Consider the following 18,703-nt stretch of genomic DNA (forward strand, 5'->3'; position numbering starts at 1 on the left):
TATTAATCTTGTATCCTGCAACTTTACCAAATTCATTGATGAGCTCTAGTAGTCTTCTGGTGGCATCTTTAGGATTTTCTATGTATAGTATCATGCCATCTGCAAATAGTGACAGTTTCACTTCTTCCTTTCCAATTTGGATTCTTTCTGTTTCTTTCTCTTCTCTGATTGCTGTGGCTAGGACTTCCAAAACAATGCTGAATAAAAGTGGCAAGAGTGGGCATCCTTGTCTCGTTCCTGATCTTAGAGGAAATGCTTTCACTTTTTCACCTTTGAGTAAATGATGTTAGCTGTGGGTTTGTCATATATGGCCTTTATTATGTTGAGGTATGTTCCCTCTATGCCCACTTTCTGGAGAGTTTTTTAAATCATTAGTGGATGTTGAATTTTGTCAAAAGCTTTTTCTGCATCTACTGAGCTGATCATATGGTTTTTATTCTTCAGTTTGTTAATGTGGTGCATCACATTGATATTGAAAAATCCTTGCATCCCTGGGATAAATTCCACTTGATCATGATGTATGATCCTTTTAATGTATTGTTGGATTTGGTTTGCTAATATTTTGTTGAGGATTTTTGCATCTATATTCATAAGTGATTAAGGAACCTATGGGGGTTCCTTAAAAAACTAAAAATAGAATTACCATATGATCCAGCAATCCCACTACTGGGCATATACCCAGAGAAAACCATAATTCAAAAAGACGCATGCACCCCAATATTCATTGCAGCACTATTTACAACAGCCAGGTCATGGAGGCAACTTAAATGCCCATCGACAGACGAATGGATAAAGAAGTTGTGGTACATATATACAATGGAATATTACTCAGCCATAAAAAGGAACGAAATTGAGTCATTTGTTGAGATGTGGATGGATCTAAAGACTGTCATACAGAGTGAAGTAAGTCAGAAAGAGAAAAACAAATATTGTATATTAATGCATGTATGTGGAACTTAGAAAAATGGTACAGATGAACCGGTTTGCAGGGCAGAAGTTGAGACACAGATGTAGAGAACAAACGTATGGACACCATGGGGGGAAAACCGCGGTGGGGTGAGGATGGTGATGTGCTGAATTGGGCGATTGGGATTGACATGTATACACTGATGTGTATAAAATTGATGACTAATAAGAACCTGCAGTATAAAAAAACAAAAAAACAACTAATGCTAAACTCTCTTTGGGTTATTTGTATGGAAATATGTTAATATAAATGTTTCAGACATTACATGAAATTTCTAAAACTCTTATACGTTCTGGTATAATGTTATAAGTCATAATTCTAGTTATTACCTTAAAATGTATATCTCAGAAATAACTAAATTTCCTTGTCAATTGCATTATTATGAACTTTCATCAAATCTTTAACCGTGGTCATTTTTAAGTCTTTTGTCATTTACAGACAGTTCTGGGTGTACCCTGATGCTTTTGCAAAAATGTTCCTATAGAAGGGTTTCATCTTCAAGAAATTCATGGAAAAGACTCTGACAAGTACAGGTTTCTGGTAACTAACTATACTGCTGAACTGAATGAAGAAGCATTTTCAGAACTCTAATGGAAAACTGATGAATTCATAAAAGTGCTAACAAAAGATCAAGATGAAAAAAAATTAATTACATGGGACTGAGTGAACTGATGAGGATGATTATAATTTTTGTGACTTTCTGTTTGAATAAAAAAAAAATCCCACAAGGTCCCAGAGGCAAAAAATATACAAATCAATTTTCATTGCAAAGTAAAGGAGCTGTTACAGTGGAGGATTACTGGACTGAATGTCAATATTATGACATAGTATGAGTGTGTTTCGTAAGTGCAATCATTGTTGCTTCTGTTGTGGTCATCCATGTACAATGCCTGGTGTCAGTTTATTTATCTATTGTAAAAATAAAATACAGTGTGTGTGTGTGTGTGTGTGTGTGTGGAAAAAAAAAAGAAAAAAGAAAAATGTTCTGGAGGTGGGTGATGGTGACGGTTGCAAAACAATGTGAATGTACTTAATGCCACTGAACTGTACACTTAAATATAGTGAAGATGGTAAGTTTTACGTTATGTATATTTTATCACAATTTTTAAAAATAAAGAATAATACCTTTTTAAACTTAAAAAAAAGTAATATCTATTTCTCAAAAACAGAGAAGCCAGTTTCCTACAAATAGATAAACCATTCAAATTTTTTATTAAACAAATCAGTGAATAATAAAAACATCTGATACTTGGATAGAATTTTATTAAAAGTGATTACCAGTAAGCCTTGGAAACAGACCTTCCTGAAAGGGGATGTGGCCATTTTGCTAATGCCAAGATACTAAGTACATTATTCTTTAGACCAAAAGTCCTCAAATGAAAAGGGAAGGAAAATAAATTATGAAAGTGGCATCAGAAATGGAGAGCCAGAGACCTGCAGTTTATGCACTCACGTCTACCATCAAACTTTGACATACTCCAAGTTAGCCTATTAAGTAGCAACACTGGACATGTATATGTATACACATGTGTACACAAATGTAATCTTTCAGTTTTTACTGCTAGATCTCAAGTTATAGCAGGGCTAATATTTCACTTCATTTGATTAAAAATAGAGCTAAATCCTCACTTCTGGGAAGCCTCTGTGACTCCTTTAATACATTAGCGCATAAACATCTACTTGCCACATTTCTGTTTGTTTTGAAAGTTTGCCTTTCCTTGAACATAGCTTGCATAATATTATACTGAGCTATTAAACATTTACAGATTGTGCCAAGAGTCTCAACATCATAGACTGCGTATATCACAACATCACATATGGTAGTTCCACTGGCTTCCCTGAAACACCTCTTACTGAGGGCACTTCTAAGAAACAAGACTTAATAGGCATGAGGTAAGGGTAAGCATACATAAAACCAAGTCACGATAACATCTTAAAGGAATCACTTTACTCTCTCTAAAACATTTTTACTTTAATCGTTACATGTTTCATGTTTCATAAATTTAAAGTAAGATAGTAGAAAACAGATATTAGTGCCCCAAATATATTCTGTTATTCTAATTTACCTGTAAGGAAATGTACTTTCCTTTTAACTCTGTTCCAGAATTTAAACAAAAAGTAAGTAGGTGTTAACATACCTGTCATAGCCCAGAGGTTGAGGAGAATGAGCATTAAATTTAGGACTGCTTCTGGAAATTGTATTCCCTGGTGATATATTATTTATGCGCTGTAATACATAAAATACATACGTAATATTTTGTTATTACATGTAAAAATTCTGTGTACATTTTTAAAAACTGTAGCACACTAGTTTACTAATGTAATTAAAAGTTTGGTATCCTACATGAGAAAACGAAAGCACAGAAATCAAGGGAAAAACTGCAACAACTTCCCATAGTACTCTCTCCTCATCATGTCTTAAGTCCAAACCCTACCATATAAGCCATAAAGGGGAATCTTGGTTCCCCAGATTTGCCAGGACCCTGCAATACCGACTGAGGATTTATCTCTTCTCAAACCATCATTTGGCTTAGTAGCTGACTCATCCATACCCAAAGCTGTGGCACTGGAACCCCAACCTTGAAGCTGACCCCCAAAAGTGGGGGAAGAGGCTTTCTGGCACATGTAGTCTAGGGAAAGGTCCTCAAAATTCCAAATGGGCCTTAGCTTGTTTCTGTAGGAGGGTTTAAAGCCCAAGGCCTCCACTCTGATGATCTCACTACCAGAAAGAACAAACCAGTGGGTCTAAATAAACTCCTCAGCCAGAAGCACCCTCTCTCTCCTCTCAACTGGGCAATATATATTTTAACCTCCATGAGACATCTCACTTTTTCTTCTATTATTGCTATCTGCGCACATCTTAACTCCCTACTATACTATAAACTCTTCCAGGACCCAGGTCACACCTTATACATCTTTCTCTGGTTTTCTGGAACATTGAACAAAGAGTTGGCTGACACCTAGACATTTATTTATGCAGAGGAGTGGCATATTTTTTAAGTTGGGAAAATGTCTCCTTTTATTATATGAAATAGTTTCTCATTATTATAAGTTCTCTTCTAAGAAAATATATGATTTTTATGAAACTACCACGAGAAAGAATGAAATGCATTATAAAATTCTATCACATACCAAGGATCTGTTGAACTTGCTGTAACTGTTTTCAAGGGCACTCCTTAGGCCATCGTTACTGTCATGCAGTTTCCTGTTAGCTGTTCTACAAAGTAAATAAATAGATAAGGAAAGTATTAGTGGGGGTGAAAGTCACCACTTCTTTTCAGGCTGTGATATTCAGAACGTGGCATTACCACCGCTTGTATCTTTCTGCCACTTCTCTTCAAACCTCATAACCGAGATCATAATTCACTACTAGAAGTGCAACTTAACAGTGTGTCACCTCTCTTTAGAGGTCTCAAGGCATTTTAGGAGTGAGTCAGCTATGCTGTGGAACCCACTGCTCCTTCAGGTAGCTCCATTGTTTGGATAGGTTTGGTGCAGGTCTGTGTTCCCTAAAGGCCTGAAGCCAGCCGGCCCCACCTACTCTCTATCCCCGCTGCACGGATGTGCTGTGTTATGTCACACTTCTTTCTCCTGGCTACTCCTGCATCCTTCTTGTGGCATGGTGCTGTACCACCAGCAGTTTTATACCAGTTTTATACCAGTTAAAGGCTCCAATGTTGACTCAGGTTCAAATCCCAAGTCAGGCACTTACTTTCTGTATGCCTTACAGCAGCCATTTAAGCTATCAGAGACTGAGCAACCTCTTCTATCAAATGAAGTCTCTGCCGTAGAGACTGGCTACTATCTCCCTGCTTCAGGCTTATTCGTCCTTCAGAAGTCAGACGCTTCCTAGACCTTTCTGGTTAGGAGGATGCCCTTACGAGACACTCAGCTCCCCTTGGCCCCTGCCGCTCCTTTGGCATCTAACATCTGTAAGTATTGATCAGATTCCATCCTCTTCCCCTGGACTAGCCCCATAAGGAGATAGGCCTTTTTCTCCTACTTGCTACTGTATCCTCAGCTCCTGGCATACCTGAACCATAAAAGGTGCTGAGTGAAAACCTGCTGAATGAATGAATAAATGAATTAACAGGATTCTTGTAATATATCAACTCTATCATTGTCACAGGTGAGATGTAATAAGCGTTCATAATGATGGAAAAAAATTGTCAAATCTGACCTGGCATCATTTGGGGGAACTAAAACCAGAAGAAAATACTGCCTAGGTGAAAAAGAGAAAGGGGCAGTGGGAAAGGGGGAGGTTTTGTGGGGAAGGTCTCAGAGGATGGAATTCCTAAAACTTAGCTGCAAATTTGACAGAGCAGGTGTAGTATTTCCAAGAGGTTAAAAAAAAAAGAAAAGAAAAATATACTGCTAACCAGACACAATAAATTGCCAAAGAATGATCGTGTATGCCTAGTGATGTGACATGCACTATGTGAGACGCCTGAAACCTCTCAGTGTGCTGAGCTGCAGAGAAAGCTGATGAGGTCAGGGCCACTGTCCTTTACAGTAAAATAAAGGTATCATAAAGACGTGCCAGACATATCACCTGACTTGCGAGCACTTTTAGAGAATTATACTCTAGTCCCTGGATTTGAATAGTTTATGTAGGATTAGAAGCATCAGAAAGCGAAGCTGACGTGCTGAACACACCGTGTCGAGAAGGGACACGCGTGGAGCCGCGAACCCAGCCTTTGATATATGGCAACTCGTGTAACATGTGGCACCTGTTTTACTAACAAAACATAAGTTAAATGTAAATGTGATGAGGACTTTATATGAGAACTTACTGGAGTATTTCAATTTGCCTCTCAAGACTATTTCGATCTTCTGTGTACTCTCGGATTATTTCCAGATCCCTGTAAAATTATATTTTATGTTTGAATGCGGATTAGGTGTTCAGTCCTGCCTTACCGACACCTACCCTCCCAGACCCTCTTTCCGCCTTTTCCGAAGGCCTGTGTCCTTGACCGTGGTCTTCTCTCTGTGCTGCTGCCTGGTTCCTCTGAGACATCAGCAGCCTCCTCTCCTGTGACCCACAAGCACACCCACGCCTCTGCTTCCTCTAGCAAGGCTCTGCTCCCCCCATCCCCCTCCCTGCACCCACCAGCTCCTCCACCCCAGCCCACTGACCTGGTTCTGTTCTTCACTGGGACTGAACCCCTGATGTTCTGCTGAGTCCCCTCTCCCCAGCTACTCACATTACCAGTCCCTTCCACCCAATCCATTCTCTCACCTCTGACTCTTCTCTGCTCATTCCAAGCCATATGCAACTTCAGCCCCAGCTGTACTCTCCCTTCTTGTGATTCCTCCTCCTCACTGTGCTCCCAGCCCTGCCTGCGCTCCCCGCCTTACCCTAAGCCACAGTGGAATCCACAGGACCAGGCTTTCTCTGTTCACTGTAAACTCACGCTCAGCAATTCCTCTGTTGCTTTATTGTGAAGAAGCCCTGGCCTCCTCCTCAAAATGTCCACTCAGAACATCAGCCACTTACCTCCAGCCCCTACCTCACACCTGCCCCATTTCTAAGCAGATAAAACCCCATCACTAGTTTCCAAAAAACCTCAGGCTGTCAAATTTTGTCTGTAATAAGCTGTCCATTTGCTCTCTTGATAAGGCTAAAAGTTTCCCAATTGTCTGTGGGAATTTAAGTTCCTTAGCCAAAAATTCTGGGGCCTTACATTATAGCCTTAAACTAGCTTTTAAACTTTTTAATCTTTTTTAAATGTTTGCCTTTCCATTCCAAATATCTTTTTCTGTCCACCAGGCTGACCACTGTTCCCCAAACCAGTCTCATCCTTCCCCATGTCCTTGCTCCTGCTTTGGGTTCTGCCTCACCTGGAACATCTCTGAGACTCTTCTCCCATCTGTGAAATGGGGATAAGGAAAGTCCCTATCTCATAGGAAACCATGAATGCGTTAACGCTAGTAAAGTACTAAAGACAGTGCCGGGCAATTGTCAGTGTGACCTGTGTTGCTTGCTGACAAACTCATCTCAAGTATCTCTTCTTTAATAAAGTCTCCACCTTTCTGAACTAAAGGAACACTCTGTCTACCATCTCATGGCAATGAACCCAACCTGTGACACTGCAGTGGTATTGTTTCTGACATGGCTGAGTTCTTATGCTGTTTAACTCCATAACGCTTTTAACTTTTAATTTTTCCTAACTAAATTTGAAGTTCTCAGAGAGCAGAGGCCACGTCTTTTCTTTTTTTATATATTCCACACTCATAACTCCTTATCTAGCTCAGGGACCTGTATATAGTTAAGTCCTTAATAAATGTTTCACTGCTTTCCATTACAGGACCTTAATTCTGATTAAAGTCTGCAAACCAACAAACAAAACACAAGGTGTTTTTCTCAAGTATACATGTACTAGGGGATACACACATATACTAATGCATATAGATGAATTTTATATTTAAATACCCTTATATAAATATACATGTGTATCTTCCTTATATATAATTACATGCCTCTGTGGGTACATGTGTGTTAGGTCATATGTTATTAACACCATACTGCAAAACTAAAGCACAGCAAAATAAAATGACTTGCCTAAGATGTCTCATTTTCCATTATTTTATGTTGTAGGGCCAGGATTCCTACCTTCAAAGCACTTCAATTAGCGCTGCCTCTTGACACTTTAGATACATTCTTCTGCTGCCAGTTAATTCAAACATTACTAAGCCCTGCACTTTCCTGAGCAGCCAATAATTAAAAAAATTGAAAACACAAAAATCACTAGGAAATCTGACACTAAAAGTAAAATCTTTAGAAAGCAAAGAACACATTAGTAAAGTTAATAAATAACCCTTTATTATTACATAGCTGAGCTTCAGTGACATGGATGGTTACCTAAATAAACATTCCACTCAAACTGGAAAGTAAAATGTGAAGTTTCATACCTTTCAGAATTCAGACTCTGATCAGCATAATCACTTTTCAAAGAATCTAATTCACTCTGAAGAAAGGCTATGTTTGTCTGTGCTTCTAAAAGATCTTTCTTAACTTTCTGATTTTCCTAGAGGAAAGGCACAGTGCAGGTCATTAGACTCAGAGTTTCTACCCGGGAGAAGTGAAGTCAAGTGTAGTGTAACCTTCCCACACATCACTCTCACCCCTCCACAAGTCTTCAAATCTTGGTGTTCAAATAACTAATTATCAATTCAAGGTAATTTGATATTTTCATAAAGTATTAGAGTCAAAAATTAAATCCTCAAAGCTCTTTTTTAAAAATACTTGACATTTGGTGTGAAACTACAACAGTCAAGAGTTTATCATGACGTACTTTAACATGTTATTGGCAAATTAACGGAGACCAAACATTTAAACATCTGTTTTACTTAATGAGAGCTGTGGAACTACTGATAGATATTCTGTGGAATTAACAATACCTGTTACCAGGTAGACTGGCTACTTTTCACAATAAATCCTATCACCTAACATTTTTAATTTTGCACTTGAAAATAAGCCAGTGTGGTTAGGAGATTTCTATATTTTTCTTAAAAACAAAAAAACAAACACAAAAACAAAAAAAAAAAGAGAAAGAAAAAAATCATTGGAGGCTTCCAGTTCAATATGGTGGACTGGGCACATGAATTTGTCTTCTTTCCCTTTTGAGACCCCATTAACATGAAATACCAAAGGAAATAAACCAATAAAAATTAAAAGAATGGAAAAGGGGCCCATCAGCAGTCAGGTGATTTAAACATATTGCTGGAAAAAGGAAACCAGATGGCAATGTGCTGACAAGGGGAAGAGAGTAGGGAAAAAGGAGGTCCAGAAGATGTGTGTTGAAGGTTCTGCTGTAGAACAAAGAAGAGACAACTGGTCAGGCAGAACCCCAGAGAGTGAGAAAGGGGGTCTGGAAATAGAGATTAAAACTGTACATTAAGACATGCTGCCTCTCAAGCCTTTACCTGCTCTTACCCTAGGAAAGAAGAGCAGATAAGCCAGAGTTGATTCCAAAGGCAACAAGATGGGGCTTGTCTTTTTTAAAATAACTGAATGATTCCCAAAAGCAAAGCTAAGGCTTCTCTCTGAACATCCAGGCCCCATGCATCTGGTAATTGGGTTCCTATATCTGACAGCCAGCTTCACACACAGAGCTCTGAGGAAGGGCATCTTTCAGGGGAGAGGCCTTGAGCTAAAGAGATGTTTGCCTAGCTGTGCAGGAATCCTACCACAGCTACCTAAAATGATCAGAAATTCCAAGATGACATCTGGGTAGCAAGTTTAAAAAGCAGCCAGTCCAATAAGAATTGAAATTTCCTGGACTCCAAAATTAATATTTTCAAGGAGAAAAAAAAAATTCCATGTACTGGAAAGAATAAATAAGAAGTTGCAAGGTAGAGGTAATATCATGAAGATGGCAGGCTCTTTTTACAAGAAACCAAAAACTCCACCAGAGAATCCATGAGAAGTAAGCAACTCTATGAGAACACTGTGATCCAAGCACAAAACCAACTAGGAGGTAGCAAAATCTGAAACTGGTAATGCATAAAGGGGATTTATCTGACCACAAAGCTGGGGGACCTTCTCTTTTGAGTGGCACAGGGATAATGAGTGGAGAGAAAGAACTGCAATTTTAGCTCACTTCTTGCCTCTGCAGGGAGAATATTTAGAGTCACGATAAAGGAAATGTTCACTATTGGTTTTCAACTTTTAGAGTCAACCTGAAAACAAAATAAAGAAAATGACGATAATATAACGATGTCGATGTTATCATTTATGGCAACAGAAATACTAAAGATAGGGGCAGCAGAAGATGGAAAAGGGACAGACAGAAAACTTGGAGGAAGGGCAGGGCAATAATACCTCATCTTACAAAGTCAGGGAAACAGATAAAAGTTGATGTTATAAGAATGCAGGGGTTAACTATTTAAAATTTAAAGGCCATGCCATTATTGCTTTGAATAAAAAAAAAAGCATTTACAATAGGTATCACTGAGGGAAAAAGCCTGCATAAATATAATACCTTTAGTCAGAGGTATTTCAAAGACTTTCTCTAACTGTAGTATTAATTTCTCTTTAAGCTTTTATTCCTGGAATATTGAAATCATAGCATGATTTTATTTAGGAAACAGTAGTCTAACAGGAAATATATTACTGTAAGTGAAAAGTTAATTCTTACCATTGATAAGTCATAAATTTGTTTTTTTAATGCAGCTACATCTTCCTTTTGACTTATGTGTTTTGATTGTTCTTCTAGCTGAAAAAGCAAATAAAAGTTGGGCGTTTACAAACTCACTTTGAATTGATTTGGTTAAGTTTAGGAATATATGTGCATGTAGATATGGGAATTCTAGAAGTCTCCAATTTTCAACATTATACAACCTTATAAATCATTAAACTACATATAATCCAGAAGGATTTGAAAATTTGCTTTAAATAATTTAAACATTTAAAAAAGGGGTTTTCTTATTTCATGAATTTTCTTTTTTTTGCCAAGGTACATTTTTTTTCTTTTTTTTTAAATCGAAATATAGTTGATTTACAGTGTGTTAGTTTCAGGTGTAAAGTACATATTATACATATGTACTTATGTACAATTACACACATATATATACATTCTTTTTTTACATTTTCTTCCATTATAGGTTATTATAAGATACTGAGTATAGTTTCCTGTGCTATACAGTAGGTCCGTGTTGGTTATCTATTTTATATATAGTAGGTTATCTATTTCATATATAGTAGTCTATTTTATATATATAGTAGTGTGTATATTTTTCTTTGAAACAATTGAAAAGCCGTTTTGGGGAAACCATTCAACTATCAAGCAACTCAGTCCTCCCTTTTTCAGTTATGTTGCGTATGAGTCTGGACCTTTCTATTTGCTATTCTATATCATAATTACTTATGAGTGTTTTAACTCTCTTACTAGAGTCCAAGATTTTTAAGAGCAGAATTGGTGTCAAAAATCAACTATGTTTTCTTCATGGTGATGTCAAAAAATGCTTATATAATGATTTAAGTCAATAAAATTTAAGTATGGTATGAAGTTAGAGACACACACACAAAATTATATAAATACACAAATGAGCTTTACTTCCTGGTTGATTACTGAGCATTACCAGACTAAATTGGCTCAGAAGCATCCCTAACATGGACAACAAAAATGTCTTTCTTACACATAGCTTACATCCCTTGGGAAATGGGGGGATTTGTGGGTGTCCATTAATAGAATATGCATGCATTGATCAAAATGAATGTGATATTTCATCAAAATCTAAGTACTTTGATGATAGACTTTCTTCATCTTGCCAGGTGGCATCAGTGGAAGGTTTTCAAGTGGCTGAAGCCGAAAGAGCCACTGATTTTAAGATCATGCCAATTTCAGAGAAAAAAAATTGTGGGGAAGAAAATGAGTTTCTCAGAACCACTGGCATAAGGTAATGTCTGGTGATTATATTAAATCTGTAGACCTCTGTATGTTCCTTTACAGCTTTTAACATGTTCTCCCATAAATTATCTCTTACTCTCTCGCAGAACAACCCTATCAGGCAGGCAGGAAGTCTGGTATAAGTGAGAAAGCACCAACTGTGTAAAGACAGAAAGACAACCCATTGCTTATTAGCTGAGTGACTTTGTGCAAGTTATTTAACCTGGAACTCAGTGTTCTCATCTGTAAAAGTGGGAAGTTTGCACTTTCCTCAGAGAAAGTTTAAGAATTTGATTTTTTTAAATTATGAAGAAGAGCTTAATAAGCTACAAAGTCAAGAAAATGTCAGTCACTGTGGTTAGACAGGATAGTTTATTATTAATCCCATCTTACAGATGAGAAGCTAACGATCAGAATGATGAAGCCGGACTTCCCTGGTGGTGCAGTGGTTAAGAGTCTGCCTGCCAAGGCAGGGGATACGAGTTCGATCCCTGCTCCAGGAGGATCCCACATGCCGCAGAGCAACCAAACCCATGAGCCACAACTACTGAGCCCGCGTGCCACAACTACTGAAGCCTGTGCACCTAGAGCCCATGTTCTGCAACGAGAAGCCACCGCAGTGAGAAGCCTGTGCACCGCAATGAAGAGCCCCCGCTCGCCACAACTAGAGAAAGCCCCCCGCGTGCAGCAACGAAGACCCAACGCAGCCAAAAATAAATAAATGAATAAATAACTAAATAAATTTATTTTTTTTAAAAAAAGAACGATGAAGCCAATTGTCCTGGGTGTTACAGAAGAAATTGGCACAGTCTTTTTTAAATTAAATTTTTTTTTTTTATTTTTGGCTGCGTTGGGTCTTTGTTGCTACCCATGGGCTTTCCCTCTAGTTGCGGCGAGCGGGGGCTACTCTTCGTTGCGGTGCGTGGGCTTCGCGGTGCATGGGCTTCTCACTGCGGTGGCTTCTCTTGTTGCGGAGCACAGGCTCTAGGTGCGTGGGGTTCAGTAGTTGCAGCACGTGGGCTCAGTAGTTGCGGCTCGCTGGCTCTAGAGTGCAGGCTCAGTAGTTGTGGCGCATTGGTTTAGTTATTAGCTCTGCGGCATGTGGGATCTTCCCGGACCAGGGCTCAAACCCGTGTCCCCTGCCTTGTCAGGCGGACTCTTAACCACTGCACCACCAGGGGAGTCTGAAATTGGCACAGTCTTGATAAGGACTTGGGTCTCGTCATTCCTGACTCTTACTGTTCAGGGCCTATTTGGTCTTCATCATATACTATATGAAAAAACAACTCTGTGTCTCCTCTTGCAAACATTCTCTTAGTTTAAAGGTTTGGATGACACAGAAATAATTGAGGACAGTGACTAGCAGAATCTGTAACTCTAGCATTAAGCAAAGGATTGGTCCATTCAAATTCTGTAATACAAGAATAATATTATGGTCTAATGACCTTTGGAAATCAGATATAAGGTTGACGTTGATAATACTTTTCCAAGAAGGATACTGGGGAGAATTCTTAATAATTCCAGAGGTTTAAATTGCAGTAACCCACAAATGCAGTTAATTATCACTTAATCTCATTCAGTATAAACACTGGAAGGAGCATTAAAGGTTATCTCTGGTTATGAAAAACCAGAGAAGCAAAGTGATGTGCCTAAATTCACAATGCCACTTTCGGGGACGATTATTTTTTAAGTACCCATTTTCATTTTAGCTAAGGTATTTCCATTAGTTATGGAGACCATCCACATGCAGGAAGTGAATCCAGTGTTATGCTGGAGCCAATGTGTACCAGCAGGCGAGAGCCTATTTATTTTAAGCATTTCTTCCCAAACTCTGCATTCAGTGATGTCAACTTGGTAGCTTGAAATCGGTAATGGTGGGAATATTTATACCATGAAGATCGGCAAATGCTACAAATGCCTCCTCCCTTCCTCCCCTTTCCAGAGCCTGTTGTAAAACATCTACCAGCATACCACTGAGTGAAATGGACCCTAATCATTAGAAACCAAAGAGCAGAGGCCCAAACCAATCACACCTCTGCTTTCATGTCAACAGGTTCTCTCCCACTTCTTGCTGATCAGTGGTCCTCTAGATCTGGAACTTTCCACAGAGAAGAGAAGTATTCATTTCATTTAATAAATATTCACTGAATACATATACCTTGCAGTAAGCTGAGTGTAGGGCTACATGACCAGGAAAGACAGTGTCCCTGCTGTCGTGAGCAGACAGTCCACTGGACACGTGGGACTTGAAGGCACTTGGTAAAGACCAAGGAAAGAAAACTGAGGTTTGATGGACAACTGTTCAAGGGACCAGAAATATTTACTAGATCTATGCAGAAGATAGGCTGCCCTTAGAAATAGAAATTACAGGCCTTTAAAAAAAATTCATGCCAAGGAGTCCAATTTGATTCTGAAATCTGATCTATCCACTGCTTCAATATGATTCTGCATGTTTTTAGTTGCTAAAAATGTAGACACATTGAGATACTGAAAGTATCCCTCAAAGCCCAGCTGCCACAAACCTACCTTTTTGAGTTTCTTTATTGTCACCTGTAGATCTCCCACTTCTGTTTCATACTGACGCCTGAGGTCACTGAGGGCTTCTTCAGCTTTGCGTTTTTCCTGAAAGAAAAAAAAAAAATGATTTTGTTGATTTAAATAGGTTCTTCAAAATCCTGTAGGTGAGAAACATTTTGTGTCAAACTAAGGCTGACCCCAAGTCTCCTACACAGAGACAGTGAGAAGGTAAAGCAGAAGTAACCAAACTTTAGATGCTCAGCACTTCTGGAATGGAAACTTACAAGACTGGAAGAACTGCAGAATCCCACAACCTATATACACACGTAACCTGGGGTGATACCTCTAAGACCACTACTCAGCTGTGATAGAGGGCTGCAGCACATCAATTAACTAGCTAATTAAATACGGCTGCGTTTAATGAAAAGCTATGGCACAATCAAGGGCCCCAGTGCTTGCCTGAATCCTATCATGTCATCAGGACTCAGGAAGGCCTGATGGGTTTACTGCTTTTCCAAGAGTTTACACCTTATCTAAATTCAAACCACATCACCTGCAAATTTCTATGCAAAGTGCTGCCCCATAGGCTGGTACTTCTCATGTGTGTCACCCCTGGTACAGAGAATGGCAAAAGGGCACTCCAGGAGGTCAGGGGCTGCAGCTCCCATGAGCCCAAATATCTTTCAGTTTCCTTTTTCTCTTAACACATTATGGAATTTAATATCCTATGTTCTGTATTCAAATAAAGTTTTAAGTTTATAACCAGTGGAGTTGAGTGTAATAAGACCTAAATAAATGGAGAATATATCAGGTTTGTGGATTATTCATTATTAATAAGATGCCAAATCTCCCCCAGTTGATCTACAGATGCAATGAAGTCCAGTCAAACCCCCAACAGGTTTTGGGTTTTTGTTGTTGTTGTTTTTCAAAATTGACAAGCTGACAAGGAAATTGAGGACCTAAAATAGCCAATACAACTTTGAAAAAGAACAAAGCTGAAGAACTAATACTAGACTCATTATGGAACTAATTCAAGACATTATAAAGCAATAATCATCAAGACAATGTAATAACCAGCATAAAGATAGACAAATCAATCAATGGAACAGAATGGAGAGCCCAGAAATAAACCCAACACAAATACAGAAAACTAATTTTGGACAAAGTGCAAAGGCAATTCAGCAGAGAACAGATAGTATTTTCAACAAATGGGCTGGAACAATTAGATATGCATATGCAAAAAATATGAACTTTGATCCATACCTTACAAACTAGATCCTAAATGTGAAATCTAAAACAATAAAACTTATAGAAAAAACACAGGAGAAAATCTTTGCAACCTTGGGTTATGCGAAGATTTCTTAAATATCAAAAACACATCCGTCAAAGAAAAAACATATCCATGCTGCCCACGTCCACCACTACTTTAAATCTATGATGCATTGGACTTCATAAAAATAAAAAATTTCTACTCTTCAAAAGACACTGTTAGGAGAATGAAAAGATAAGTCAGGAAATATTTATAGATCAGAATATATAAAGGACTCCCCAAACTCAATAATAAGAAAACAAACAACCTAGTTTTAAGAGTGAGCAAAAGATTTTAATAGACGCTTCACCAAAGAAGACGTAAGACGGTTGCCTGACAAGGAGGGGCAAGGAAGGATGGCATGACACAGGGGCGTGGAAACCAACAGTATGTGAACCTACCTTTATCTTGATTGTGGTGACGGTTTCTCGGTATATACACATATCCAATCTTATCATATTCTACACTTTGAGTAGGTACAGTTTATTGCATGCCCATTATACCTCAATAAAGCTGTTACAACATACTTTTAAAACCCTAACTGAAACAATGGGATAAACACTCTATGTGCAAGAGGAGTCAAGGTCAGGAAGAGGTGAACGTGGCTAGAGGACTAGGGGAGGGCACTGGGGAGAAGGGGAGACTTTCTTTGATCTTTGCAAAATTTAGGAAAGTGGAGAGGAGTTATCAAGGCAAAAAAAACCCAGCTGGAGTGAAAGCAGAGCAATGAGCCAGGCCAGAGCTGCGGGGTGAAGAACTGTGTGTGGGGAGCCAAGGTAAGCCACGCTTAGTGGAGGTGAGTTAGGGAAAACCTTCAGTCAGCGTGGATGTGTTAGTCCAGAGAGTCTAGGAGACTGGGGCAGACTGGCAAATACGTGTCATCCCAGGGCCAAAGCTGCTCCATTGGCAGCAGTGTGCTGAGGTTTCAGAGACCACATCTGTGCAGTGACTCACCAGCCACTTATGCCATCGCTGTGGAACAGAGAAAGATGCCATGTATTCACCACCCCTGTACCAGAGCCAAGGAAAATGAGGAAGATGGTATAATTAACAAAACATGAAGTGATAAGGGGTAGGGCCATGGTCAGGTATCCATCACCAACAACGAGCTTGGGAAGTGCTTAGCTAGAAGAGGCGGAGATTTGATGACAGAATAACGCACATGCTTGATAAGTGTGTGATGAATGAATGAATGCACAGATTAAATGGATGGAGAGGGAAAAAGGCAGAAAAAAATAGGATGTTACTGTTTCTAGACTAGAAGAAATAAAGCGCTAACAAAAGAATGGGATAATCATTGTAATAAAGCTGGACCATGGACTCTGAGCTATTCACTCTGTGAACATGACTTCCAAACAGTTATTAAATGTGTTATTAAGAGATGAGACAATCAAGAGACCCGAAGGCATACATGTGGTAAAGCAATTTAAGGTGAAGAATCTGAAAGGACACAAGGTACGCAGAGCACCAGAAAAGAGCAGAACTGCAATGGCCACGGTGCCCCTACCATACCTCAGGCACTGCACTAGGCACGCATACAGATCACCAGGCTCGACCCTCCTTAAAGCAGGTAGGTGGCATTATCCCATCTAAAGCTGGAAAAACAAAGCCTCAGAGGTTATGTTATTTTTCCAGTGCCACTTAACTGAGACGGGGCAGAGCCAGGAGGCAAACTAAGGTCTATTGGATGCCAACACCCAGGCCCTTCTCTCTCAATTTTCTGCCTCTCAGAGTTAATGGGGAAAATGAATAGAAAAAAAGGGAATGTTCAACCTGAAGTTAGCTACTCAAAGAAATATGTCTATTTTCTCTTTTCAGTTAACATCAATCACCCAAATATATTTCATAAAGGAAAAAGATAATTATTTCTCCTATGGAAATCACTGAAGGTAGCACCCAACTTTCAACTACGAGAGTTCCTATATTGATGAGTAAAAGTATATCCCATTGTAAAACAACACCAAAATTAGCAGGGAGCATTTTAACTTCATTGTAATCTAGATTTAAAGTAGCGGACGTGGGCAGCAAGACAGTGGTATTAAGGGTGGAGCCACCATCCTTTACGAAGGCGGGCTCTGCCTTCTCCAGGCCTCAGCTCTCCTGTCCCCTCTTCACAGAGGCCCCTGACCTCCCAACCCGAAGCAGCCTGTCTATCACACATGCCATTTCTTTACTGTGCTTGTTGCCATCTGAAATTAGCCACTTTATTTGATTACTTTCTCTCTCTCTCGCTCTCCCTCTCCCCGCCCCACTCCCTCTCCCTCTCTCCTTACTCTACCCCCCACCCCCGCCCTGATAAAACCACCAGCACTAACAGTGCCCTTGTTGAGAGCACCTGTGGCAGTCTGGACTTGCTGCACCCAGAGGATGCCCGGTGCCCTGTCCATAAAAGGTGTTCTGAGGATTCGTCGCATGAAGGGGCCATCCCACAAACTCACGTCTTTCCGTGTCTTGTGTTCTGCAGCCTGAATCCTCTGATCCATTTCCTCTTCCAATTCACTCAACTGCATGGCTGCCTTGTCCTGGGCTCTGAAATTTAAGAGGATGCACACCTTTTCATTATACTCTTGGCCTTGTAACATGAAGAGAAAACTCTGACCTCATCTATTTCAAGCTCTCTATTTTACAGATGAGGAGAAACATACCATTTAAAATAATATTCCCTGTTCCTTCCACATAATAAAATGATGTTGGCAATTCGATCAGTTGGGTGTAAAGGGACATTGAAACTAGATATTAAATAAATGGAATAGATTAAATGGTATTAAACTAGAGTGTAGCAAAGAACAGATAAAGATACCAAATCGCTGGGAGGCTCTCAATAAATTCTGAAAACCTTTTTTGCTGCGATGACTGAGCTACAATCCCAGACAAGAAAAGAACTCCATGGCAAAGAGATGGTTAGATAAAATTTTGAAATTTTACCATATGAAAAACACAATGCTAAATGCTATAGTTAGAAGGGAAAAAAAGAAGAGATCTCAAAAATTATTTCTGATTGGTTCCCTAAAGTTCTAGAATGTAGATATAGTTGCCCTCTAGAAAATTCCTGTTTCTTTTATTAATACAATCAATAAATCATATTTCTCTGGAGGCAGAGAATACTGATCTGCCAAAAAGTTAGAAATGAGAAAATTTCGTTGCGAAGATACCCAGATAGCTTTATTTAGCAGTTGTCTAGCATGGAGACACCTGTCACTTTACAATGATTGAAGCTTTGGATTAAGCCCTAAAAAATTTATTTTTTGTTCTCTCTCAGCTCTGTGTCCAATTATCTAAATTTTCACATGTGTATGTCTTGCCTACTCAACTAGATTGGAAGTGACCTGAAAGCAGCCACCGTGAGATTTAGAGTCAATGTACTTGGCCCAATGACATTGTGTTAATAAAAGTAGAAACAGGACCTCAGTAGAAGGCCTCTGTCTTCCGGTCTGATAGCTTCTGCTATACCATCCTACCTGCTTTCAACTTATTTACTCCCTCCCAACACAATTTGTTCATGCATTAATTTAATTTCTA

General features: G+C 39.1%; 1 protein-coding gene across 1 annotated transcript in view; it reads right to left on the reverse strand.

The window, feature by feature from the left end:
• RASEF (RAS and EF-hand domain containing) overlaps positions 1-18,703 on the reverse strand; it is a gene marked incomplete at its 5' end in the record, with an annotated part of 70,620 nt that overhangs the window by 19,570 nt on the left and 32,347 nt on the right. Inside the window, 7 exons of the mRNA XM_082655817.1 lie at positions 3,106-3,194; positions 4,100-4,184; positions 5,761-5,829; positions 7,880-7,995; positions 10,108-10,185; positions 13,885-13,980; positions 17,623-17,713. Of these exons, the coding sequence (XP_082511943.1) occupies positions 3,106-3,194; positions 4,100-4,184; positions 5,761-5,829; positions 7,880-7,995; positions 10,108-10,185; positions 13,885-13,980; positions 17,623-17,713 (624 nt within the window). The remainder of the gene's footprint in view (positions 1-3,105; positions 3,195-4,099; positions 4,185-5,760; positions 5,830-7,879; positions 7,996-10,107; positions 10,186-13,884; positions 13,981-17,622; positions 17,714-18,703) is intronic.

This window comes from Grampus griseus (genome assembly GCF_964374135.1).
Source record: "Grampus griseus genome assembly, chromosome: 6".
Lineage (NCBI taxonomy): Eukaryota > Metazoa > Chordata > Mammalia > Artiodactyla > Delphinidae > Grampus > Grampus griseus.